This window comes from Protopterus annectens, chromosome 2.part0, assembly GCF_019279795.1.
Source record: "Protopterus annectens isolate FY-2018-M chromosome 2.part0, PAN1.0, whole genome shotgun sequence".
Classification (NCBI taxonomy): domain Eukaryota; kingdom Metazoa; phylum Chordata; order Ceratodontiformes; family Protopteridae; genus Protopterus; species Protopterus annectens.
In genome coordinates, this window is record NC_056728.1 from 1088116559 (window position 1) to 1088144512 (window position 27954).

Here is a 27954-nt window from a genome sequence, read left to right on the forward strand (position 1 = left end):
AACAAAAATGGCTACAAAAAAAAAAAACAACTAAATAGTAGTACTTTATTATAAACACATCAACTTGTTAGTGCTTTCATTCAGTACATTGAACTTCTTCATATTGAATGAAAGTGCTAACCAGTTGTTGTGCTTATAATAAATTATTAGTATTTTATAGTACAAAAGATACTGTTTCCTACACTTCTTCACAACCAAACCTACTGGATAAGATGAAGTCTTCGACATCAGAGGTTTCTGGCGAAAAGCAGATTGACCCATAAGCACCACAATTACCAATGCAGACTATTTCCTTGACGCCAAGCATTTCGATACCGAGTAAGCTGTCGGGAGAATGCTCCATGTTGACACTGCCTAGATCTAGATACTCACCCTCGTTTGACCCCTTTCCAAGATGGGCTGCCTTCACCTTTTCTGAAAAGGCCAAAATCACCTTCTTCACCTTTTCTGAAAAGGCCAAAATCACCTTCCATTGTGTCTCTCCATTACACCAAAAGCCTATGTGAAGATGATGTGGAGAGACTGATGAATAAGGTACTGTGGGCAAGAGGATTGAGAAGTTCCACTGTGGCTACAGCCCCCATGGGCTTAAAATCCGAAGATGCCTTTAACCCTCTAACACTTCCTCCTTTAGCTTCAGCTGATGCTTTAGAGCCCTTGGCTCTGAGTCTCCTGTAGCCGAAGATGTCTGTGTCTTCAGACCTGATCCTCACTCTGAGCTCTTCAGTTCAGTCAGAATTGGAGATCTCCCAGAGCCACATCTGTTTTGTCAGCTCCAAGGGGCTAGAGTCGACTGCTATTTCTTCTGAGCCTTCTTTGCACCTTGGATCCTTGACGCAGATCGTTTCAGCTTCAGCTTCAGCCTTGGGAGGTGTCTCCTTGGTGCGGGGTGTGACCATAGTTCCGAGGCAGTCTTTTGCGGTTCTGGGCTGCCTTCCCACTTTGGGTGGGACAGCTTTCGAGACTATGCAGAGGGCCTTGACTACAGCAGTTAGCCAGCTGACATCTTTCACTTCAGAGCAGATATCCTTGCCTTCCTTTTGCCAGATATTCATACAGCACCTCCAGTGGGTCAGCGGGTGTCAAAACCACAGGATTCGCAGATGGATATTCCCTCTTCTTCTGATACCTCCCCAGGTCATCCCACTGAGGAGGTTCCTCAAAAGAAAAAAGTGTAAGAGGAAGCACTTAAATTCCCCAGAGGAATCGATCACTGAAGACACCGACTTCGCTGAAGGGGAGAGCTCTCCAAGGTCAACCCCTGTTGATGTCTTCTTTGGAGACATCCTGGAAATATTAAAAAAGAGGGATGACTGTAAGTCCCTAAATCCTTCTCCTGAGGAGTCAGTGTACCTGCAGGCTTTTGGCACTTGACCATCTACCTCTTGGGTGATGCCACCCACTGATGAGCTCATTCAGTTGATCTATCAGCAGGCATGGAAAGACCCTGATACCATAAAACCTATCCCCAGGAAACCTGACAAAATTCTGTCCACCCCTGAAGGCAAACAGTTCTGGGCAAAGGGGTTAGCTGTTGATGCTATGGTCATGGTGGCAGCCACAGAAAAGGAACTGGCCGAGGAGAGTTCCTCCATCCATCCACCCAACAGAGAGCCTCAGGCGATGGATAGGTTTGGGAAGTGGGTCTATGCTTCATCGACCTTTGCTTTAAGGTCCTTGAATTACTTGGCACACTTCACCATACTTCAGAGGGATCTGATCAAGGAGTTATTGGATACTGTTGCAGGAACCATTCCTGAGGACATCCAAGAGAAAGTGTCTTCCCAGTTGGCTACCCTGGAGTCTGCGTCCAGTTCTTCCATGAGGCGCATCGCTCATGCAGCCAAAGGGACTACTAGAGCAGCAGGTTCAGGCATTGCCATTAGGAGGCACACCTGTGTGACTTTGCATAGCCATTTAAGTCTTCATTCGTCAATGCACCCTTTGAGGGATTGTCCCTGTTTGGTCCAAAGGTTAGAGAAACATTATCCTGGTGTGAGAAAGTTGGAAAAACCCTTTCTGTGGTAGGTGTTTTCCACTCCTCAGTGACCATTGTCTAGAAATCAGAGAAGCAGTGGAAAAATGTGGTTCAAAAAGTCCCAAGGGCCTTTTCAGGACCCACTTGGAAGTAGTTCCCGTTGGGCAGATGGGAGAACTTCAATGGAAGATGCCACCCCAGTGGCAGAGATGGTTAGCAGATCATGCTTTCAGAGATACTTCTCTGGTAAACCCTACTAGCACTCCTGAAAAGAGGCCTGATTGTCTTCTTCTGGAGGCAGTTTGGGGATGATTATCCCTGCACCAAAATGTCAGGCTACAAATAACATCAGATGCTTGGGTGCAGAGGATTATATCCATTGGCTATATAATGCCCTTTTCCCTTTCTCTTCCCGTTTGCAGGAAAATACCCAATGTTCCACCCAGTCAGAGGAAACAAGTAGTTCTATAAATCAACATGCTCTTAAAACCTTCATCGATCCTTATTTTACTACTACTACTTCTTAAACTTTCCTATCTTCACTACCTCACCCAACCCAGCACCTCCTACCATTCACAATTCTATCATGTAACTAACCATCTTAATTCCCCTCTCTCTCATACACACTCATCTATTTCTCCCCATCTATATCCTATAAAACACCTCCTATCTTTCTCATACAAATTGCTCACCTCACAGAAATACTCCATCCCCATAGCAACCAGAAACCCCTTCACCACCAAAACAGAACCCAATCCTTTTATTAAACTGCTCAACCCAATCCTTCATCTGAATACCAGTCTTTTATCAGGCGATATCCATCCCAACCCAGGCCCCTCCACCTCAACCACCATACACAAGCCTGTATTACTTACTTCTTTAAACTCCCAAAGTATAGTCAACAAAGTCGCAACCCTCCATGCCTGGCTCATGCATAATAAACCTGACATTCTATCTATCTCAGAAACATGGTTAAAACCCTTTATAAAAGACTCTGAAATAATTCCACCTAACTATTCTATCATTAGAAAAGACAGGTGCCACAAAAAAGGCGGAGGTGTAGCTCTCCTATATTCATCCTCCTTGCTAGTTACTCCCTACAACAAACCTATTCCACACTTTAACAATGCCGAATTACTCCTCACTCTCCTTCAAGTTAATAAGCACAAACACATATGTCTAGCATCCCTCTACATCCCCCCAGGTGAAAATATTTCCACACTTGAAGATATCCTCTCCTGGCTCTCTAATAACATCAGCAATGAAACCATAATCTTAGGAGATGTAAATATTAACTGGGCCTCCATTCAGTCTCCAACTAACCCCCCTAACATCAACCTCTATAATTTTTCCCAGCTAATCAACACTGTAACACGTCCGTCTAAAAACCTGTCTTGTGGCAGAATTCTACATTGGATTCTAGTTTCACATCCCCACTATTTTTCTGACAGTGGCACTCTTCCCGACCCTCTAAGTGATCATATGCCCATCTTCACTCACCAACTCCCTTGTATCCCATACCGCACCCACAATTATATTACTACCCGTAACCACAAAAATTTTAACCCAACAACCTTTTTAAATTCTCTAAAAGCAATTAACTGGAATAATCTAAGGACATTATCCTTAGATAATGCAGTTGCCCACTTCAACTCAACATTCTTAAAAATACTAGACTCCCAAGCCCCTCTGAGGACAAAGAGAATAAAAAGTAATTCCGCCCCCTGGCTAACCAAAAACACACTAGCAACCATGAGCCTTAGAGATGAAACCTGGGCACTCTATCAGAAAAACAAGACCCCTGAACTCCACGTTGAATACAAAACCCTTCGAAATAAAGTAAAAAAGCTTATCATCTCTGATAGACAAAATTACTTCTTTACACTCCAAAACAATAATAAAACAAATCCTCAGAAATTCTGGAAAGGAATCTCTACCCTCCTTAACCCCAGCAAACTACACACCCCTACCCCAGACCCAAATGCCCCAGATTTAGACTTAGCTACTCAATTTAACTCCTTTTTCATTGAATCTATTAGCAAACTAACCTCCTCATTCCCTAGTTCCACCTCATTCTCTAATACACCCCCACCCTCCCCTACCAACAATCCACCCTGCACTGCTGCTCCTTCTTCATTCCCATCTACTTACTCTCTATCCCCCACCTCTTCTCCTACTCTAACTTCCACATCATCCTTACCACCCTCTAATACTCCCTCTCCCCACTCAGCTCTATTCTCATTAAAACCTATACCCACTTCTACTATAAAGAAACTCCTTCAGAAATTGAAGCCATGCACTAACGCACCTGATAACATCCCTTCTTACTTTCTAAGCATAGCTGCTGAAGCAATTGCCTATCCCATAAGCATTCTAATCAACCGCTCCATCCAAGAATGTACAGTACCTCAAATCTGGAAACAAGCCTTTATCATTCCTCTGCATAAAGGTGGCAATAATTGTAATGTCAACAACTTCCGACCCATTGCTATCCTGTCCCCCATCTCTAAACTTCTAGAAAAGTGTGTCCAACTTCAACTCTTACCACATCTCTTAGATAATAACCTTCTAACCCCTACACAACATGGTTTTAGGCCAAATCATAGCACCATGACAGCCCTCCTCTCCTATCTTGAAACTGTAAATAAAACACGTGACTCTGGCCAAATTGTTTCTACCCTACTACTAGACCTCTCTAAGGCCTTCAACACTATCTCACACAGCCTGCTCTTAACTAAACTTTCAAAACTTAACCTTTCTCCCTCCTCTGTGAACTGGTTCTCCAGCTACTTATCAAATAGATACCAAGCTGTAAAGTGGAAAAAGGCCACTTCCTCTTTTCTTAGTACCCCCACCAGAGTTCCCCAAGGCTCCATACTCGGTCCCCTTCTTTTCAATATATTTATAAATGATTTCCGCAAATCTATTCCATTCTCAAATATCATCCAATATGCAGATGATTCTACCATTATCTGCTCTGCCACATCTACCCCTATGCTCCAAAAGCTTACACAAGAAGCTTTTTCAATTACTGAGCAATGGATGAAAATAAACCACCTAGCACTCAATGCTTCCAAAACTAAGCTAATGGTATTCACCCCCTCTAAAACTACCCCTTTCAATATAAACACATTCTTGATCACTAGTCAAAATAACTCATTTCTGGAACTGGTGTCAGAAACCAAGTTACTTGGTGTCCAAATTGACAACCAGCTTAATTTCAACTCCCATCTACAACTAAATATTAAAAAAAACCATCAAAAACTAGGTATGCTCTACCGTCAAAATCAGTACCTTACAAGCACCTCTAAAATCACTCTCTCTTCTTCCTTTCTTATCCCCTCCCTTCTTTACAGAACACCTCTCCTAACTAATCTTCAGTCCTCTCTAAAAAAACAACTTTCCTCTTGCTACAACACAATCGCCAAATTCGCTAACAGCCACAGGTCCTCCACCCACCACTGTTCCTCTCTCCAAAAACTTAATTGGCTAGAACTACCTAATCATCTCAAGTATACTCAGCTAACCCTAGCCCATAAGCTCATTTTCAACCCCTCTCTTTGTCCCTCCCTGTCTTCTGCCTTTAAGATGCACCTACCTGATAGAGTTTTAAGGTCAAACAATACCTATTAGAGGTACATAAACCAACTCGTCCCCCAGGCAAAAACTTACTATCCTTTAACCTAGCTCGTCTTTGGAACTCACTTCCACCATCCATTCGCACCACCTCTAACCATTACATGTTCAAAAAATCTCTTCACATACATCTAATGTCCCAATGGGAATGCTCTTGCTCCCACCCTTCATAACAAAATATGGTAATTTTCATCTTTCTTTCACGCTCATGTTACTCCAGCATTTTTTTCCTTATTAATTCCCCTTAACTCACATTATATATTTTTCCCCACGGTACCTGCCAAGATTGTATTTGACTGTACCTTGTAAAGCTTATGCTCCTTACAAAATAACTACTCTGTATGATTAAGCAATATTACTTTTCACAGCCTAAACACCTCACATTATCATCACTAGATTGTATTGTTTGAAATGTTTCCTGAATTTTGAAATGAAATGTTTGTATCTTTTTACATTTGTATAATTATCATTAGTAATCTATTGTATGTACCTAGTTTGTTTTGTTTTGTTTTTGTTTTTGTAGCTTTTCTCCCCAGGACTCCATTGAAAACGGGTTCATTTTGGCCCAATGGACTATCCTGGTAAACCAACTGCAAATAAATAAATAAATAAATGCAGAAACTGCTGGAAAAAAGAATTATCCAAAAAGTCCTACCAAACCACAGAGTCCAGAATTTACTCAGGATTCTTTTTAGTACCAAAGAAGACAGGGGACTGGAGACCAATTTTGGATCTAAGTGTACTGAACAAATCAGTTCGCCAAACCATACAGTACAGTCCATTCTTCTGTTTTTGGAAAAAGATGACTTGATATGATCAGTAGATCTTCAGGATGTGTATTACCATATAAAGATGGACAAACGATCCAGAAGATTCCTCTGCTTCCAGCTGGGAGCCAATCACTTTCAATTCAGAGTTCTGCCCTTTGGTCTCACCACACCCCCCAGAGTGTTCACTAAGTGTATTGCGGTTGTAGCACATCAGTTGAGACTGCAGGGTTTCTGAGTGTTTCCATATCTAGACAATTGGCTCATTACTGCCCCGACCAGACATCAGTTGATAGAATCAGGAGACCATGAACTCCATGTGTGCTGCTATATAAGAATAACTGTAAATTATGAAAAATTGAAATTAACCTCAACTCAGAAATTAGAGTTCATAGGAGCCCTTCTAAATACTCAAACTTCCATAGCCTCTCTTCCCTCTGTGAGCCTGCAGAAAATCAGAATTAAGGTACAGAAAATAATCAGCAACAGAAAAGTAACTGCTCGCCCAATCCTGCAGGCACTGAGCACCATGGCTGCAGCTATAACTCTAGTTCCTTTAGTAAGATTCCACATGAGGATACTACAATGGTTACTAGCATCCCAGTGGTCAATGTTTTACCAGCCCATGTCAGACCTGATTTTGATCACCAATTGTTGCAAAAAGGATCTAGCTTGGTGGATACATTTGGAAGAGATTCTCCTAGGTTGTCCTTTTGTCCCATCACAACCCCAAGCAATAGTGTACATAGATACCTACCAGATGGGGTGGAGGGGGCATTATCCTGGCAGGACTGTCTGAGGCACTTGGACCACATAGAGGCCAGCTTACATATCAGTGTACTGGAGCTAAGGGCAGTGCTTTTAGCATTGCAAGCCTTTCAGACTACTCTTCCTTCAGGAACAACTGCTATTCAAACAGACAATACGTTAGTAGTTTGGTAAATCAACAGGCAGGGAGGAACCAAATCCTATCCCCTTTGTTGAGAAGCTCTGAGTGTGGCAGTTGGCAGTCTCTTCCAACTGCTTATAGCAACACACATTTGGGGGAGTTCCAGTGTGATAGCGGACAAACTAAGCAGGTGTATTCTCCTGCCTCATGAGTGGTCTCTCAGTCCAAAAGTGATGGAAAGGATTTTCCATCAATGGAGCCAGCCTTGCTGCAACTTGTTTGCCTCTCCCCTAAACAAGTGCAGCAACTACTTTGCCCTGATTCCCCCCTCCAGAGGATTCACCAAGAGATCGAGAGATGCTTTCTCCATGTTTGGCCCCCCAGACTACTGTATGCCTTTCCTCCAATTCCTCTAATCCTGAAGTTTCTAAGTCAGCAATCAGGTTGAAGAGCAAAGTCATCCTCATTGCGTTGTATTGCCCTCCCAAATGTGATTTCCCTTTCTTTGGCCTTACCTGATTAAACAGCCTTGGATTCTGGACCCAGCTCCAGACCTTTTATCTCACCCAAAGGGGTTAATCCATCCGAACATTGTAAACATCAAGCTGCCAACGTGGTTGCTCCATTTCCATTAATAGCCAGGCATCCCTCTCTCTCCTCCCCGGTACATCAGATACCCTTAGCCTCTCATAAGCCAGCTACCCGTAAACTCTATGCTAGTAAATTGAAAACGTTTACCTTTTGCACTTGTGAGACCAATAGTGGTCCCTTTTTAGCACCCATTGATAAAATCATAGAATATTTAGCTACACTTTTCAAGGGAGGTGCTTCCCATTCAACCATCAAAGTTTAATTAGCAGCTATTTCTAATTTCCATAATGATTTTAAAGAGTCCTCCCTGGCTTCTCATAAACTTTGCAAAGCCTTCTTGAAAGGAATGCTCTTGCTAAAACTACTTTACAAAGATCCTACTCCACCTTAGGATCTGAACTTAGTGTTACAAACCGTTGTTCAATCTCTGTTTGAACCATCAGCTGAATGTGATCTAAAGTTTTTATCCTGGAAAACTATATTTTAGTGGCAATAACTTCTGCCAGAAGGATTTCAGAAATCCAAGCCTTATCATGTAGACCTCCTTATATGATTTTCCACAAAGACAGTGTCACTAACAACCAATCCTTCCTTTTTGCTTAAGTTAGTGTCAAGAGACCAATATTAATCCCAAATTTTTCTAACAATTGTGAATACTACTTACATTTATTAGATGCTCACAGACAAGTGCGCTTCTTTTTACACAGAACTGAAAATATAAGATAATTTGACCAACTATTTGTGTGATTTTCACTTGCAAGACTTGGCCAACCAGTGAACAAAGTGATGCTAGCTAGATGGATTGTATTTATTTTATCTATAATAAAAACAAAATTACTTTGCCTAAACCTGTAAAGGCTCATTTGCCAAGAGCAGTTGCCACTTTAATAGTTTTTCAATCTAGAGCTTTTATGGATGACATTTGTGCAGCAACAACTTGGGCTATTCCTCATACCTTTATTACTTATTGCAAATTGAATTTGGTCTCCAGGGGAAGAGCGTCATTTGGTTCTATGGTGCTCAGGAATAGCCTTCCTTAAGTCCACCCAAGGTCTAAGGTAGCTGGGGACTCTTGTCCCATATGTCGAGAATAAAATGAAAATTGACAACATCAGATAAAGAAGTTATGTACTCCCCATAACGTTCCATCTGTGTTGTCCATTTTCATTTATCTTCGACTCCCCACCCTTAGGTTTTTGGTTGCTCGCACAGTGGACACATTCTACTTTTGTTATTATTATTATTATTGTTGTTATTATGTGATTCCAGATGTGGCCTTTATGAAAGTTTTTGGGTTCCTATCACTCTGTCTGTGTTTCTGCAAACTCAAGTTGAGGTAACAGGGAAGGTGCATTTTCGGTAAAGGTTGAGCTTGAGGGCTTCCATGAGCTGTAGTAATGGCTGAGCTGATTCCAGTGCTCGGAACCGAACCCATATGTTGAAGATAAATGAAAATGGACAACACAGGTGGAATGTTATGGTGAGTACATAACCTTTTTCAGACATATTGTAAAGCTACTTGTAGAACATCTAATTAGCATGTCATTGTGTCTCACAATTGAACAACATGCATTTTCAGGTAACTGCACTGCTGTTTTCCCTACCAACTCATGTAGTGCAGTGGCACAGGCACCTACAAACACTCATATAGTGGCACAGACACACACACACACACACACACACACACACACACACACACACACACACACACACACACACACACACACACACACACCGCAGAGAGCTGCAATCATGCCCCACACCGACATGCACGTGTATCCCATGTCCCTAGGCAGCATGTGTTCTGCAGGCTTGACCTCTGTGGATGCAATACCTAGTGTTCCCTGTAGATATTACCCAAGCAGTGAGTCAGAGCAACCTTCCTCCCTAATGGATGGGTGAGCTGACAGCAACCGCTCAATCCCATCCACACCCTACTCCCACCAGAGCTCATGCAGCTAGTCAAACACTAGTTGTTTGGGTCGCAGTCAGAGCTTCATCCCTTTGCATCATGGGAAAAAGAGGGCAATGATCTCTGGATGTTACCCATTTTCCATTTCTTTGTACTAGTCAAAGAAGTTCATCCTATGTCATTCTTCTCCATCTCATTTATTGAATTTGCATGTGTTCGAATTACCACGTTTTTCCTACTTGATATGTGCTATGTTCTGTGTATGATTAAAGTAGTTCCTACATATCCAGGCATGACCATAGTTTACAATGATGCACCATATGTGGCATTCATGTCTTTGCCTACAGAAGCTTTGCTTTTTTCAGTTTTCTTAATTGCATACTATCACAGGTACCCACTGTTATACCATTGCATCTGTTCTTACCCATGATATCTCCCTGTATTCTTGAATGGGACACTCATTTTCTTTCTTATGAGGGTGATGGCAGCAAATCTGAAAACAGCTGCATGCATTTTGTGCCAAATAGTGATCAAACCACCCCTGTACAATATGATCAGAAGCTCAGTGCATTATTTGACAATCTCGCCATTCCAGTAGCATTTAGGTTCACAGGCTTCTTATTAATCTGTTTTGACCCACCAGTTTATATTTTACAAATGTCTTGTTTTCTGATTATAACAATCACTATATCCTGCATATTTTCATGTCTTGTTGCCTGCATTCCATATTTCCAGCTTTCAGTTTTCTTGCAGAGGGTGTTGAAGTTCTCTCTGTTAAAAGGAAACACAGGTATACCCACTGCAGACCAGCCTTCTTCTGATGGCTTTTCCTCAGTACTGTTGAATGCATGTAAGAAGGCAGAGCTGTCTGCTACAGGATTCAGTGTGACACTTACTGCAGTGCTGAGATAACCATTGATCGTCAGTCTACAGAAGTAAAGCAAAAATGTAGAACTAAGTTCTGTTTATAGGAGTGTTAGAAAAAGAACTGGGAGATTGGGGCATGGGATTAGCCAGCAGTTGCACACAAGCATGCTCTCTGTACATTAAGATACGCATAATTCTAAAACTAATTACAGTATTCTAAGTTTTACATGCAGTCAAAAGTTCGCCCAGTAGCTGAAGGTAGTCATATTGCAGAAAAAAAACATAGTTGTCTACGGAAAGCCTTTTAAGTGGAAAATTACATCTTTACTCCGTTTAGCATTTCATAATATTTCTTCTTGCTTTGTAGAGTAAGTCGAATGGAGAGAGATATTCAAATGAAAAGGCAGTTAATAGAAGATCTGAAATCTCGACAAAGGGCAAACCAGGAAAATGACAAAACTTACAAGGAGACTATTGAAGAGCTTGAGAAAAAGGTACAGAAGACTTTTACATTTGTCTGTGATGTTTATCAAAAAATTCAGTAAATTTTACTTACAGTATGGCGTGCAAATTAGTATATATTTTGCAAACTTTATAATGGAAAATACAAAATGCTGGCATGTAAAGAATTCCTAATAATCCTAAATGTGAATGGGTAGCATTACTTAGAACCCTTAGACATAGGTTTTATGATTTGCAGGCTATGGTTAATGATGATTAGAGAAGATGTTTCTATTTTAAAGTCTCTTATTGTCAGTTACATGTGAGTCACGTGCCATTGTTATCCTTTGTGACAGTATTAATATATTAATCTTCTAAATGTTGATTGGATAACATATCCTTGTTCTTCACCCTAACATTTTAATTCCTGGTTCGTGCACACTGCACCTGTCTTTCATGTTTAGTAATCTGAAGTTCTTGTTAAATGCATCTGTTTGTCCTTTTTGACAATCTGACATTTATTTTGGCTAAAATGATTGAGATGTTTAATAAACATTTTTTTTTTTTTGCTTTTAAGAGTAAAAGTTACTCCCATTTCCTCATAAGTTGGTTAGTAAAGAAATTATTTTTGGGACCTAGCCACCACTATCAGGCTTGCCATGCTCAGCCCTTCATAGGTTGGGCTCCTTCTACCTTGTCTCTTAATATTCCTCCAACTTTGTCACTCACATAGAATGATGCATTAGTGCCATAGTTTACGTCTAGGTCATCATGGTCTGTCATTTCCAGAACTATGTTCAAGAAGCAATGAAGCACTTTTTAAATCGTTTTGAATATCCTGACTTAAACCGAAATTAAAAGAAGAACATGGAATACAAAAAAAGGAAAATAATTCCACCATACCTTCATCCACTATCCGTTGATGGCATTGTTTCCCTTTGCATAAACCTAGCTCCTGTATTTAAATTCAATGGGTTCTGATTGCCTAACATTTGAGCCATGGCAAGGGGTATATTTTCATATTTGAGCCATGCCAAGTGGTATGTTTTCATGTTTTCCATCCCCCTAGTTTCCTTCTATCGGTTATGTAACTTGAAAGGAATTGGAGACAACAAAAATATTTACAAACAAAGTAGCCTGGAGGCTCTGAAGACCAGTTCCGGGCATCTGTATAGTTTGTGCTGGTTACAAACAAGATTTGCCTACAGAGTTTACGAATAGATCATCTGTTCAACTTTGCCAAATTCTGGAAGATAATGCATTATATGATGAGCAAAGATAGCCTTGCTTTAAAGAACACATCTTTCTTACAGACTAATTAGGACACTGCCAGTCTGTTATAACTATTTCTCTTTTTTAATTTCTTCAATTTTTTTTTTTTTTGGTTTCGAATATTATGACAAGAATGGACCCCATTTCTAAGTCAAAGTATGATTAAAGTTCATGAAATTAGTATTGTTTTAATCTTTGATGTCAGCCAGAAGTGCTATTCGCAGCACCCACAGTGTGCCCAGTACTGACTCCTTCTGCAATTCATATGGAGTTACATGTATCAGTAAGATATCTAAGTATGATTGTAAATTCCTTTTGCTCCTACTACTATTGGAACTCTCAGGGGTATCTGTCCTCCACATTCCCCTGATTTATGCCTGCAAATCCTAGTATTTCATGACTTTGTGTCTCTGTACATAAGACACTGTAGTCACTGGGTGTAGCATTTTCAATGATCACTTTTGTCTTGTTTTCATGGACTAGAATATCTGTTTTTCTCGCATCTGTTTTTTTCACTGTTAGTAATGGGTAATCCCATGTGATATAAACTTCATCATTTTCTATAATGCTTTGTGGCTTATGTTTCCAGTGTTTTTCAGCTACTTCAATATTATAATGTTTGCACATTCCCCAGTGCAACAGTCTTACCACATTATTATTCCTTTCACTATACATTCCTTCTGCTATTAGTATGTCACAATCAGCAACAAGGTGTGTGACTGTTGTCCAATTCTGTTTTACAAAACCTACATTTGTTTGTTTCTCCTACATGTTCAATGGACTTTGTAAACCAACGTATACTGTTTTGGACCACCAATACTAACCTTTCATCTTTTGGTTTGAATTCGCCTCTCGTTAACCATTCCTGCATTTGATCCTGAACAATATGAGGTTGTTCCAGAAGTTTTCTGTATTTGCATCTATATTTATGAATTTTCCACATTCCTTGCCTTCTCATCTGATCTTTCATTTTATATTCTTTCTTTTGTTTAATAGCACATTCAGTTGCTACCTGATTTTTATCTATTTCTTGTTTGATTTCCATTCCCGTTTGACTCCAATATGCGTCATCTAGACTAAGCAGGGAAGCCATCTTAGATTTATTCTCCTCATGTTTCAAAACTTTCACTATGTTTGGGTCTTGTGAGGTCAGCAGATATGTATGCAGTCCCATGATTGCAGATCTGTACATGTAATCCATTTCAAGGAAGCCCATACTTCCTTCGGAAGGAGGAATATATAATCTTGGTACTCACTGATTTTTATAAATCATTTGATGAGCATGAAGCATCGTTCTTGTTTTCTTGTCTAATCTACCCAACACCTTTTGTGGCCAGTCAGTCACTCCAAAACTGTAAGTTAGGACTGGAAGAGCAAATTGGTTTATAGTTTGAACTTTGCTCCTAGATGTCAACACTGTTTTCAGGATTAATTTAAGTCTTCTAAAATATTCCTTACCAAGTTTTATTTATATTTGTTCATGTTTTATTGATCCTTCATCAACTCCCAAATATTTATACATTCCCTCCTGCTCAAGTTCATTTATATCACATTTTTGGCCCAAATTGATGTTTTCTTGGTGCTGCACCTTTCCTGTTTTAAAGATTGTTTTAGCACATTTATCAAGAGTTTCAAGACCAAATGACATTCTTATATCATCTGAAAAAGTTTTGACTACTTGCAGTTGTGCTTTCAATTCCTCATCTGATGAGCTGTACAGTTTTAAATCTACAAAGAGAAGATGAGAAGTCTTTACACTTTGCTGCTTTCTGGGAGCCAAATTACAGCCATGACCTAATCCGTTAAGCAGACAGCTTAATGGGTTAAGGGCAAGGCAAAAGAAAAGCGGTCATAGAGAGTCACCCTAGAATATCCCCCTTTGAATTTTTATTCCTGGAATAATAATTTGTCCTTTATCATAGTTTAACGGCAAAGTGGTTTTTCACAGCTTCATGGTCGCTGTGATGTAGTTTATCAGTGTAGGATACATCTTATACATGTTTAAGCACTCTCTTATCCATGAATGTGGGATACTGTCAAATGCTTTTTTGTAGTCTATCTATGCCATACTTAGATTCTTCCCCTTTTTACAATTGTACACTATGACTTTATTTAACAACAAATGAGCCTTTGTTCTATATGACTTTTATTACCCTTTTGTTCTATTGCCATAACTGAGTTTTCTTCTAAATTACTACAAACTCTGTAACTAATATGATGTCCTTCCATATCACTGTTGCAAAACTTCATTACATAAGGGATCTCCTGCCAAGGATAGTCCAATGTCCAGCCAGCATATCAAAGCCTTTGGATGTTATAGATGCTGTTTGTCACTTGTATGTTCCCTGTGTAAAGTGTAGGGCATAAAGGTGATGTATGGAAGCAACCACTGAGAACTTCTTTGCCACCATTCCAAACACCACTGTTGAACTTTGGTCTGAACGCCTTTCTGCCATGCTGGTTACAAAGCTGTCATCAGATAACTACCCTATTGAGGTTTCTTTTCTGCCTTTTTCATTATTGTAGTGTACTTGTGTTCATGTCATCCAAGAAGGGAAAACGTCAGTGTGGGATGCAGATTCCCCATAAAGGCTATCACAACCAGTGTCTTTTTTGCTTAGGCACTTCCCATGACCATACATCTATATATCAAGCATTTTTCCCTAAGACCCTTTGAAATCGCTTATCTTCCTTATCCATATCCTTTGAAAACCAGTGATTTTAAGCTGTAATCCCAGGGTGTTATGGTGGGATCCTGCCATCCCAAGGGTCAGCCTTCTGCCAAGAAGGCTAAAAAAGGTTAGGCCTGCTCCGGTTGCTATTCAGCCTCCCCTGGGTGTCTCTGTAGAAGCTAATGAAGGCCCTGAAGACTGTCCGATGCTTGCCTCAGAATCCTCTGCTGCAACCCTGTCAGAGGCTGGCATGGATCTGAATTCTCACATGTCCCCTGAGGCTTTTCTGATATCCATTTTGGACGTTGAGGGATAACCTTGCATGATTATTTCTGAGCAGCCATGGGGGTCAGAGTTTAGTAAAGGAAGAGTTTCCAAAAAAGATAATCGAATCTTGCCAAGGGTCTGAACACCAAGAGCCTTTCGGGCTGAGTCCTACTCAAGAAAAAATAAAAAGCCAAACACATTACCCCTATTGGTAAAGATCCCCAATATCAAAGGCAGGATTTTACTCTGGATTTATTCAATGTTCTAATGGTCTTGAAACCTCCTCAAGGTTGTCTGTTCCTGCACCTTTCTGGTCTTCCACCCTTGTTAAGAGGCCAAGGGACTTGGATGGCTGAGATGAGGTCATAGACTCTGGGAAGGAATACTTAGCTTACTCCTCTCATATTCTTTCCCCTGTTGACTATGGTTCTGAGAAGGAGTCGTCTTTGAGCCCAGACTCCTCCTTGGAAGAATTATCCTTTGGGGATACTATTGCATGTATGATGGAGTACTTCAAATGGGATTGCTCCCAGATTTCTGACATTCAAAAAGATATTATGAGCTTTTTCAGCTGGAGTCTCCTAAGCCATCTGCTGATACTCTTGTTTTGGCAGCCCTTTTGGACACCTTTTCTGCTGCCTCTGTGGCTTCTGAGTCTCAATGTCCAGCTCCTAAGAAACCTGACAGGTTCTACAAGGTGCCTGTGGATTACAAATTCTTGTATAAGTGCCCTTCTGCTGATCTTTCAGTGGTTTCAATTTCTCTGACAAGCTTTCTAAGCTCTTGCCATCTACTGAGCTCCTTCCCTCAGATAATGATAGTTGAGCTATGTAGAGATTAGGTAAAAAGTATATACTGCTACCACCTTGTCTTTTAGGGCTATTAATTACCAAACCCACATGACCAGATATGTTTTAGCCCTTCTTTCTCTAGTAGCTTTGGTGGTCTCTGACCTTCTTGATTCTGATGGGAAGGCTTCAGCTCTTTCCCTCCTTGGATCCACTTCCCAGGTCATCTGTCACTCTGTAAAATGCAGCTATGATGCTGATGATGATGCCCTTCCAGGGCTGCTGTTTTTGGTTCTGTGATGAGGCATTATTTTTGGCTGTATCTACAGGCTTTACCTGTTGATAGTAAAGCCAAGCTTTTGGATGCCCCTCTGGATAGTAAAAATCTTTTTTGGACATCTGCTGCTGACCTAAGTCCCTTCATGGTAAGGGTAAAGCTTATCAGAAACTGAAACATAGTTTTGTCTGTCCTATCCCCAATTTCTAGAGGAATTGCCCTTATAAGTCTGCCTTTGTCCGCAGACAGACTTACCCACCTCCCAAGGGTAATGGAGATGTAGGCATGTTTCTCCTGCTAAATCCACTCAGACTCCTTTGTCTCAGAAGCCTTCCTTTCAGGGCAAGCCTGTCTCCCTTTGACTTTTGGCCTGCTCTTCCCCTCAGCCAGGTTCCCTTGTCTCTTTGCCTTTCTCTATTCCTTCCAGATTGGTATCCAATCACCTGTGACTCTTGGATGCTGTCTGTCATTCGTCAGAGGTATTTCATGATTTGGGAATTCATTCACCTCCCTTCTCAGGCATTCCACAGTCACTTAAGGAACAGATTCTTTTTTTTTTCAGAAGTTTTGCAGTCCCTTGTAAATCAGGGCATCATTCAGCTTGTTCTACCCTCCCAATTGGACAGGAATGGAGTTTTATTCCAGAATGTTTTTGGTTCCTTGAAAGGAGGGTAACTGTAGACCCATTCTGGATATTTCTCTCTTTATCTCCTTTCTCAAGGTCCTGTCTTACATAATGCTGTCTCTTCACACCATCTTTTCTGTTCTTCTTCTTCCTCCCCAAGCCTTCACGATTTCCCTGGACCTCAAGGGTGCCTAAGTTTACATCCCCATTCACCCTGTGTTCAGGAATTTTTTTACATTTCAGTGTTTCTCAGGTTCATAGCCACAAGGGCCGTTTTAAGCCTAGCCATGCATCCCAAATCTTTGACAAGTTCTGATTCCCTTGATAAGTGTAAGCATGGGCCTGGGAGATGAACCATTACAGGTTACCTGTGTCCATTGGAGACATAGGTGCCAAACCAGGGATGAATTTCCGGTCTCCCATCCAATTGTTCAAGTTGCGCTTGAATCGGGTTAGGGAGGACACTGCTTCACATGGATGAGAGCCTGTTCCTTAGATGAGGTAGTATCTGGGATACATCCCTATCTCTCCAGCAGGTTCTATTTATATCACAGCAAAGTGTAAGTCTTTAGAATGGCTAATTCTGGTGCTGTTTGTTTTGTGGATATGCAGGCGGTCCATCATGGGGGGGTCTGACAATGCCCTGTATGCCAGGCATAGATCTCTCCTCAAAAGCCTGTAGGAGACAGAATACAGGGATAGGGCCTTGAGCTGGTCTTCACAGGACATATTACTTATGCCTTGCATTCTTTTAGTGAGGAACCTCTGTGTGGACGTTCCAGTTGTTGGATATGCCTGGCTAGGTACATACCAAATGGGGCATTATACTCCCTGAAAGGACTGAGGAATGCCGAATACAGTGGGACAATGACTTCTTTGGACTTAGATGCCATACCTTTGTTTATAAGTTGCACAAGATAGAATGATTTCCTCACCACTGTAGACACATGATGATCAAAGGCTAGATTACTATTATCTGTGAGTGTCCCTAAGTCCCTAACTACTGGATCAACTGTAAGGGGTGTGTTGTCAATATGATAATTACCAGGGATGGATGACTTCCCAAAGGATACTATTATGCAGTTCTTGGCATTTAGTTTTAGTCCATGGCTCTGACATCAGTTGTTTGTCTGTGTCAGCCCCTCCTGGAGAACATTTCTGTCAATGTGAGATTCAGTGACAGCTCCTAATTTGCAATCATCTGCAAATTTAGTCAGCCAGAGACCACTGACATTGGCCTTGATTTCTGAGAAGTAAATGCCAAAAAGGAGTGGTCCAAAGACTGATCCCTGAGGGACTCCACTTGTGACTGGCCTCTTTGTATAGGTGGACTCCTCAATTCTAACTTCCTGGGTCCTGACTGTGAGCCAGTTGACTATCCACCGGGTGACATACGGGTTTGTACCTAACCTCTTGAGTTTGTCAACAATGCCGAGTGGGATATTGTGTCAAATTCCTTGGCCAGGTCAAGGTAGGCAGTGTGAATGATTTTGTCCTCATCCATTGCTTTGGTGACCTTCTCAAAGACGTCCACCAGGTTGAGTAGGCATGATCTGGCCTTGATGAAACTTAACTGGGTTGGATCCAGTGTCTGAAGGTTTGCTATATCTCTGTTGATCATCTCCATGATAATTCTTTCTATGGCTTTACATATAAGGCCAGTGAGACGTATGGGTCTGTAGTTTCCGGGGTCTGTAGATGGCCCACCTTTGTGCGGAGGGATGACTGTTGCCTTTCTCCATTCATGAGGCACAAAGCCTGATTGGAGGCTACAGCTAAAGAGTAATTCCAGAGGCCCTGATAGGTCATGTTTCATGCTATTTAGAAGGCATCCTGGGATATTGTCTGGGCCCATTGATGCAGTGTTCTTGGTCTTAGAGAGAGCAGTAAGAACTTGTTCCCTAGTGTTAGTAGGGGAAGTTATATTTGATGATATTTCCTAAAGGAAAGTTGAGGGGAAGAGAGGAGTAAAGCTGGAGCTGAATTTGTCAGCCAGGAGGTTTGCTATATCTTCCGGCTCAGTATAGGTGGTTCCATTTACAGTGAGCACTGCACACAATTGTGTACTGCCTTTGAGGTTGTAGACATAGATAAAGAATGCTTTGTGGTTATCCTTGGCCTGGGAGGCCAAACTTATCCCAAATTTGGCTTTGGTAGACTTTATTTCTCCTCCGAGTTGTTTATTTAGTTTGATGAGAGTACTTTTATCTTGCTAGGTACTGCACCTCCTAATTTTTGCCAAGATTTTCTTCCTCCTGTTATACAGCTGATTGATTCTTCCTCTAATTTTCAGTTCTCTGCTTTGTCCATTGGCCTTTCTACTTCCCCAAGGGTATTCACTAAATTTGATCGCTCTAACATTGCTTGATCGGGTATAACACCGAGTGTTGTTATCAAATTTCTGAGTGACGAACGGTTGGAATGTCGTACAAAACACCAAATGCGACATTTCTGACCGCTCAACCACCTAAACAAGTGCTACCATGGGTCAAAAGGGGGGGGATGTTTTGCGATTTGCAACAATTGCATTCGCATTTTTGAGTTTTTGATGCACTGCTTTCGACTGTGTTTTGGTCGACCTTCTGGCTGATCAAATGAATGTATACTTCACTAAATACCTTGCCACCATTGATTTTTGCAAACTTTGAGAAATACAGATTTTTCCCTATCTGGATGACCTACTCATTCGGGCTCCCTGTCCCAGCAGTCTATTGCAGGATCTCCACTTTACCACTTGTCTTTTGCAAAGTCTGGGGTTCATCACAAACCTCAAGAAATCTGTTCTGATGCCTTCCCAGGGTCTTATTTTCTTGGGGGTGATAGCTGCTGACTCTTCCCATGTTGGCTTCTCTTCCTGCTCCAAAGCTTTTGTTTCTGACATCCTTTTACCTGTCTCTCCTTCATCTGTTCTGTCTTACAGCCAGGGAGTTTCTCTGGGTTGTGGGGTTTATGGCATCCACTATTTCCATGCTTCATCTTGCCAGTCTGTGTATGAAGAAGCTACAGTTGAACCTGAAATCAGTGTGGCTTCAAAACTGCAACCTTTTGGAGTCTCCTATTCCTCTTCTTCCTTGCCTCAAACTTAAGTTTCAGTAGTGGATTAAAGAACTCTCTCTCTCTCAATCTAAGGCTTTCCTTCCAGACTCCAGTTCTGTCTCAAGAAATGTACATGGATGCCTCAGACTTGGGGTGGGGGACTCTTGTGACCTTTTAAAGATCTAAGATCTCTGGCATCCTCATCACAGGTCAGATCTTATCACCGTAAAAGAGATGAGAGCTGTGCTTGTGTCTCTGCAAGCTTTTCATCTCCTTTTCCACATTGGCCTTCTCAAAGTTATCAAGGAAAATTTCACTGTGATATGGTACATCAAGAAGCTGGGGGGGGGGGGGGGCTCGAGGTCCTATCTTCTTTACAGATTAGCTTTTCAGTATGGGATCTAGCTATTCAGTATCAAGTAACTCTTTAGGCAATCCTTCAGAGCACATCTAGTAGCAGAATCATTGAGCAGATCCAGCACCCAAGCTCTTGAATGGAAGTTTCACAAAGATGTGTTTCTGGACATAGTCCATCTGTAGGTTATTTCTAAGGTAGATCTTTTTGCCTCCCCTCTGAACAGACAGTGTCCTCTTTTCTGTTCCAGAGTACAAATCATCTAGCTTGGAAAGTGGATAACTTATCTTTTCCTTGGACAGGAATGTTTCTATATGCTTTTACCCCCTCTCCTCTTTTTGCCTCGAGTTCTACTCATAATCAAGTAGGACTCTCCCAAAATCATGCTGGTAACTCCCTTTTGGCCTTCTTTATCACTTGGCTAGTGGCCATTACCGCAAGTTACCTCACCAGGTGGATCTTATCACACAAGACAAGGGATCTCTTATTTACCTGTCTGCTCTTCAAATAACATTGTGGGCGATAGGGTTTTGATTCTTTTTTGACACCACTTTTCTGAGGACATGATCTGAGTTTTGCATGAGGCCAAAAACCCCACTACCAGGAAATCATGCGTGTTCAAATGGATAAGATTTTCTGTCTGTTTCCTCTGCCACCATCAGGATCCTGTATTTGTGGGAGTTCCTCTGGTTCTGTTTTACTTGTCTGATCTTCTCCATGCTGAATTGGCATATTCTTCAGTTTAAGCCCACCTTTCAGCAGTTTCTACTTATCTGCCTTAAATCTTCCTTTGGTCTCACGTTTTGAGGTCATGCAATTCCTTAAAGGTGTCATTAATATCAGGGCTCACAGAAAGCCTACTCCACCTTCTTGGTACCTCAGTTTTGTACTTGAAAATTTGACTCAGGCTCCTTTTCAACCTGCTAGTTCATTTCCTTGCAACACTGTACTTGGAAGACTGTTCTTCTCTAGCTTTCACTTCAGCCAAGAGAGTGTCTGAACTTCAGGCTCTCATGGCTATTCCTCCTTTTTGATTTTTTCACTTAGACATGGTGTCTCTTTAGACTAATCCTACTTTTATGCTGAAGGTGGTTATTGAGTGGTCCCTGAATCAAGGTATTCACCTTCCTTTTTTCTTTCTCCACAGTCTGCTAGCGAGAAGGTTTTTCTCACTTTGGATCTGTATAGTCTGCTCAGGTCTTCTTCTTCTTTCAGCTTTTTCCCGGTTAGGGGTCACCACAGCGGATCACCTGTCTGCTCATGATTGGCAGTGGAGTTTTATGGTGTCGAGTTGCCAGCCCGGCGCCCAACCTTTCACAGAAGGTACACACAGACACACTCACACCTACGGTCAATTTAGAGTATCCAATCCACCTACAGCATGTCTTTGGGATGTGGGAGGAAACCGGAGCACCTGGAGGAAACCCACGCAACCACAGGGAAGACATGCAGACTCCGCACAGAAGGCACCCCAGCCAGGGATCGAACCAGGGAACCTCTTGTTGTGAGCCAACAACACTAACCGCTGCACCACCGTGGCCGCTCAGGTATTCAGATAAAATAAATACAATTCATAAGTCTGAGCAGCTTTGGGTTTCTTTTCATCTCAGGAATTTGGGTTTGGCTGATTCTAAGCAAACTATCTCATCCTGGATCTACCATCTTTTGCAGGGTTTTTAAGCACCTCCCACCATTCATTTAATCTAAAATCCCCTATATGGCTGCATTTTCTGTCACCGGTCTGGCTGAATCTTGTATCTTTCCCAAAAATACATGGATAAACAAAAACAAAATATTGACTCTGCATTGTTGTGTTGGATTTTCTAGACAGAAAATTAAGGTGACACTCCAGACGGAAATGGTTACAAATAACCATAGGCAATGTTTCCAATGCCAAGATTTGATATCAATGTTTCCTTGTTGTTACTACTCAAATTTGGGAAAGGTTTAGTTTTGGCAAGGAATAACAGGTACAGTCCATGTCTGTCAACCACAGTGTGTGGGTGACAACTACTAAAGCCATCATATTTCGAAAGGAAGAACATTATCTTCACATCCAAGCTAGTCTTAACATTCTAGGACCCCTCTGCACATCAGTTGGGTTCATTATCAGGTCTCAATCTGCGAAGATATCAGTAACACTCTTTCTCTTGAAAACTCATAAGATCACCCATTATTTTGTTAGTAAAGTCATGTTTAACACAGTTAATATACTAGTTATTATTTGGACCCATGTCTTCATAAAGCCCTGTGTCATCTGTAAACATTTCAAGTACTGGGAGGAGACAGAATCCTAAGCTACGATATGTCAATTACCATTGCTGCAGCAATAATTTCCACACCTGAGATTTAAATATCTGATCAAACCTAGCATGCAATATGGCAGCCTGTGAACATTCTTGGGACCACCTGACCAAAAAAGAATACATCAGCAAGAATAAATTATTCTTAGACATTTCAAGCACAATGCATGTCATATGCACACTCCTCTACCACAAAGAAAATAAACTAAGCATAACACACATTAATAGATTTTGATAACTGTTAACAGTAACATGCAAACAAGAAATACTTAGGTGTTACAATTAAAATTTGTAACCCTTTCAAGGTATCTGAACAGCTCCTCATATTACCAAGTAACTGAGCTTCCCTACACACCACTTTTAAGTGGCACAAACAAAAAGGAAAAAGGTTTGGTCTCATTTACAAATAGCTTCTTTAATCTTTCTTGCCAAATACAAAAAATAAAGTTAAATACTCTTTTTATGGTAAAATATTGAAACAAGAAAAGAAGGCACAAAGAAATAGCTGACCCAATTGGATACTCATTCTGTTTTAGAGTTATACAGCAAGACCCGGAGAAAGAAAAACAAAGATTAGAGGAGATGATGTCCTAATTGGAGGGGTTAAGGTTTGAAATCTTTTATAATAGAATCATAAGAAATACACTATAAGGCAATTGCATTACAAGACCATTTGAACCTTGCCAATACTTGCCTTCATGCTGTACTACCCCCTTCTCAAGAATGGCAATGTAGGTCATTCCTGGAGTAAATTTGTGTGTACCTATGCAATCATCCAGGTTTAACATGAATTATTGTAGGGTGCCAGTTTGTTTAAAGTGCAGTGGAAGTCTGATTCAGAGGTGGTATAGGCACTGGGTAATACATGTTTCTGTCTAATGTGTTTTGTTTATGCGCAGATGGAGGCTTAAGTCTCTAAGTGGATCTAATTGACTTGTGAATATAAAAGCGATTGAAGAGGACAAGGTCCCTAATGGTGAGAGTGCAAGACATAGATCACCTTGCCAAGAGCCTTTAAGAAACAGAGTAAAGCGATTGTGCTTCAAGTCATTCCTGGTAGCTCAGGGAATTTAAGCCATCAGTCTACTTGGTTGGGAACCTCTAGGGCCTTGTCAGTTGCTTAACATGTTTAGAAAGCTGCATCCCAAAGCAGGTGTTGTACTCAACAATTGGTTTAATTAAGGTTGCACGCGGAGGGATGTTAACTTCTTTTGACCAGGGTGATATGCATTAGATGTTAGTTGTGCTAAATAGAAGGATGTTCTGACTGCTGTTGCTATGTGGTGGTGGAAGGAGAGTGAATTCTCAATGTTGCTGTAAGGCACTTGACAGTATTATCATTTCAGAGTGAGGTGCTGGCTGTAATGTACATTGAGGGAAAGCTGTTTACCAAATTTGGCAGTATTGCTCTTTTTCACATTTAAATTTAGCCCCTTTTTCATGCGCCATTTGTTCACAAGGGTAGATTTGACAATAATGTCCATTTTACAGTTATCTGCAACCTTAGTTAACCAAGGGTTCTAAGTCCCAATCTGGAGATGAAAGAAGTAAATTCAGAAAGGGAGGGTCCCATTTCTGAGCCCTTTGGTACGCCATTAGTTTCCTTCAGTATATCTGAGGAGGTACACGCTCACTTTAGCTATGTGGGTTCCCATCATTCAGCCATTTGGCTATCCAGCTTCCCATGTATAGCTCTACTTTAACACACTTTGCTCATTAACAATACCAGAATGGAGAATAGTGCTGAATGCTTTGACCAAAGCCAAATAAACTGTGTGAACAGAATGACCACTGTCTACAGCCTGTGTGACTTTCTCAAAGAAGTTAATTTGACTAGACAGGATCTTCCAAACTGATATAAGTCTAGCCTGGAATGGTTATTGATATCATGGTTTATGAGATCAGATTTGATGTGATTCATGGCTTTGCAAATCAGACAAGTTAGTTTTATAGTTTTTTGGTTCAGTATTATGGCCTCCTTTGAGAAAACCTGTCACCCTGCAGTTCACAATTCTTCAAAGCCAAATCCTGTAGCTAAGCTCAGGTTAAACAGTTTTAGAAGGGGGTCAACAAGGGCAGGTATGGTGATGTTTATTGGGCATACAAGCACATTTTCAGGTTCCATGGAAGTAGTAATTCTGATCTTAGAGAGAACCTTCACTGCATGTTCCTCTATGATATTCGGAGATGTATGAGAATTTCTGGAACTGAAATAGACTTTTTCAGAGTTAGTTTGTACTACATTTTTCTGCTGGTATATTTGCTATGCTTAATGGGTCTGAGTGGGTGGTGCCATTTTGGATAAGTCCAGAACGCTACTGGATGTTATTTCTTAGTTTCATAATGTAACTAAAGAAGAACTTGCACTTGACTTCAGAAGCTAATTTAAATTCTGAATTTGCCTTACTAGTTTTGATATTTGCATTTAGTTCCTTACTGATGTTATTGATGCTGTCTTTAATATGAGGAATTTTCGATCTGTTGTATAGTTTAAGAAGCTTGCTTTTGGTGGGATAGGGTTTATTCAAGATGGTGGTCCACCATGCTGAATTATTCTTAATGTTTCCATTATATTCTGTTCTAGTAGGGATGACCAGGTTTAGGCACTTATCATGCGAGAACAGTTATTCCATATACATAACAACTGTGTCAATTTCTGGTCTGGTGATGTTACAAATGAATTTGGATAGTTCTGCATAGTGTTTGAGGAAATTTGCTTGTTTGATGTTTTTGAATTCAGAATTATTGACTGCAGAGATTTTAGAGATTTTGAAAGAGAAGGTTACAAATTTATGGTCAGAGTTGATAAGGGATGAAAAAACTAGGGGGGGTGATACATTTAGTGGTACAGGCCAAGAATATGGTTCTGTTAACTATTCTAACTGTTCCAGGGAATTTTTATTTATTTAGTCTAAGAATATCTGGGCATATTCGATTTTGGAGGTATAGCTCCTCTTGATTATTGAGGGATAGCTGAAATCTCACATTATATCAACATTTGGTAATAGGTAATTCCTCGGGTAGGTTTAGGAATCTTTCGTGGTCCTCAAGGAAGATAGAGGATATCTTGTAGTAGACTGTAAGTTGGCAGTTTATCTTGTTTATTTGGAGTTCAAGTTCAGATCGTGGTTCTCTGGGAATTTGTATGGAAGTGACATGGTCCTTAAATATGGAAACATCACTTTGGTTTCCATCGGGAATAAGTGCATCTTATTCATCCAATCTAGATGTGAAAAGAGAAGTGTTAGTAACTACACAGAACATGTTCAAGTTGTAGGAGACTCTCAAGATCCTGTAGTTCATTGTTAAGATTGATGGTGTTGAGAACATCTACTTGATGTGGTCCATTTTAGTGGTGGAAATGGCTTCATTGGGATTGTCCATTAGCCAGACTGCTTAAAAAAGAACTATTGGGAAGGAAGGGCATTAGACAATGTGCATGAAGTATGGAATGAGAAGTGCAGGCCAGGCTGGAATTTCAGCCATCTCATCCCATGCTGACACATACTGCACCCCCACCCCCCCACCCAAAGAATGACAGCAACTACTAAGGCCAGTTGTTGAATCTAGGTGTGTGGGTATCATTCCTGGCAAAGGAAAGATTCCATTCTGAAATGGTGTCATGCCTGCATTAGATTCATTCATACTGAAATCCAGCATGGCTCTCTGCATGCCCTTCTGGCTTGTTCACTTCAAGTCATTCACACCCACATGGACTTACTATTAGATTGTAATCATATCTGTCTAGAGAGAAGGACTTTAGATTCCTTGTGATGTAATGGGTCCTGGCAATAGACAGACAACTAACTGTGACCCTGTCATTGTCCAGGCTTGTGAGTTTGGAGTTAGTGTGCTTGACAGAGTCACTAATTACTAAGACATAGCTGTTTTACTCATGGTGTTTGAGGTATTATTATGGTCTTCCTTCTGGTGACCCTTTACTATGTGTGAGGATGATGCTTATGCATTGGTGGGTACTGTTGAGACTTAGTCATCTTATTTTTAGGAGGCTTCCATGGTGACTTTTTTACATTCTTAGTATAACTCAGTTTAGTGTGTTTATGATGAGATGTGGCCGGTATTGTATGGTGCTCACAGCCCATCATACTGGTTGAGAGGTTTGTTACCAGATTACATTGCTACTTTCACCTTGCACAAATTGAGTTATGTCTGTTGAGTAGACGTTCATTGTTTGTCAGCATATGGCAGTTCCTGCACTCCCTGAGAGTACCATATTCTATTAGGCTTGCAACAGAACGGGTACACACAGGCATAGTTTCCATTTTGTCCAGGTGGATTTTGGATTTAGTTTGGTCTGAGTGCTCATGATAAACTGTTCATAGCTTGGCTAGATGTAAGCTGTAAAAGGAGAACTAAGGTAGGTGAAGGCACAATTTATTTTGAGTTGCTAAGTGTAGCAACACATACCATGTAAGAACAACACAGCTGAAACAGTAATTACTATAGCAATATGGAATCTTTGCATCATCTTCTTCTTTGGGCTTTTCCCGGTTAGGGGTCACCACAGCGGATCACCTGTCTGCTCATGATTGGCAGTGGAGTTTTACGGTGTCGAGTTGCCAGCCCGGCGCCCAACCTTCCACAGAAGGCACACGCATGCACACACTCACACCTAGGGCCAATTTAGAGTGTCCAATCCACCTACAGCATGTCTTTGGGATGTGGGAGGAAACAGGAGCACCCGGAGGAAACCCCTGCGACCACAAGGAGGACATGCAGACTCCGCACAGAAGGCACCCCAGCCGTGGATCGAACCGGAGAACCTCTTGCTGTGAGGCAGCAATGCTAACTGCTGCACCACCGCGGCCATCCAATATGGAATATTTGCAAAACTGGTAGTAATACAGTAACACAGTACACAAGTGATAGTAGTCCATTGCAAGCACACTCAACCTAAAGCAATACTGTAGAAATAAAATTGCTTGACTAGCAACTGATTTCAGCCAGCACACTAGTGGGCACGCCAATGCAGACACTGAAATGTTCAACAAGCATGGCCACATACCCTACAAGGTTGTCCAGTCACTCTAAGGATGAATGCTGAAAAATGCTAAGTATTGTGCAGCATTACTTATAGTGGCATTGTATGGAGCACAGTGATGAGCAAATCTGTGTAAGTGTGTATATGGTAACCAGGCAGTTCGTTGAATGTTCAGAATATCAGATATTTTGAATGCCAGCATAAGCGATTAAAAGCTGCTTTGATCACAGGTTGCAGACATTACTGTGTGGGAGTTCACGGTACAATAGGGAGTAG

The 27954-nt window shown here is 41.1% G+C and overlaps 1 protein-coding gene across 1 annotated transcript in view; it reads left to right on the plus strand.

Moving 5' to 3' along the window:
* The window catches only part of CNTLN (centlein), a 3122808-nt gene that overhangs the window by 2450047 nt on the left and 644807 nt on the right, over positions 1 to 27954 (plus strand). Inside the window, exon 21 of the mRNA XM_044061293.1 lies at positions 11008 to 11134. Coding sequence (XP_043917228.1) covers positions 11008 to 11134 — 127 coding nt within the window. The remainder of the gene's footprint in view (positions 1 to 11007; positions 11135 to 27954) is intronic.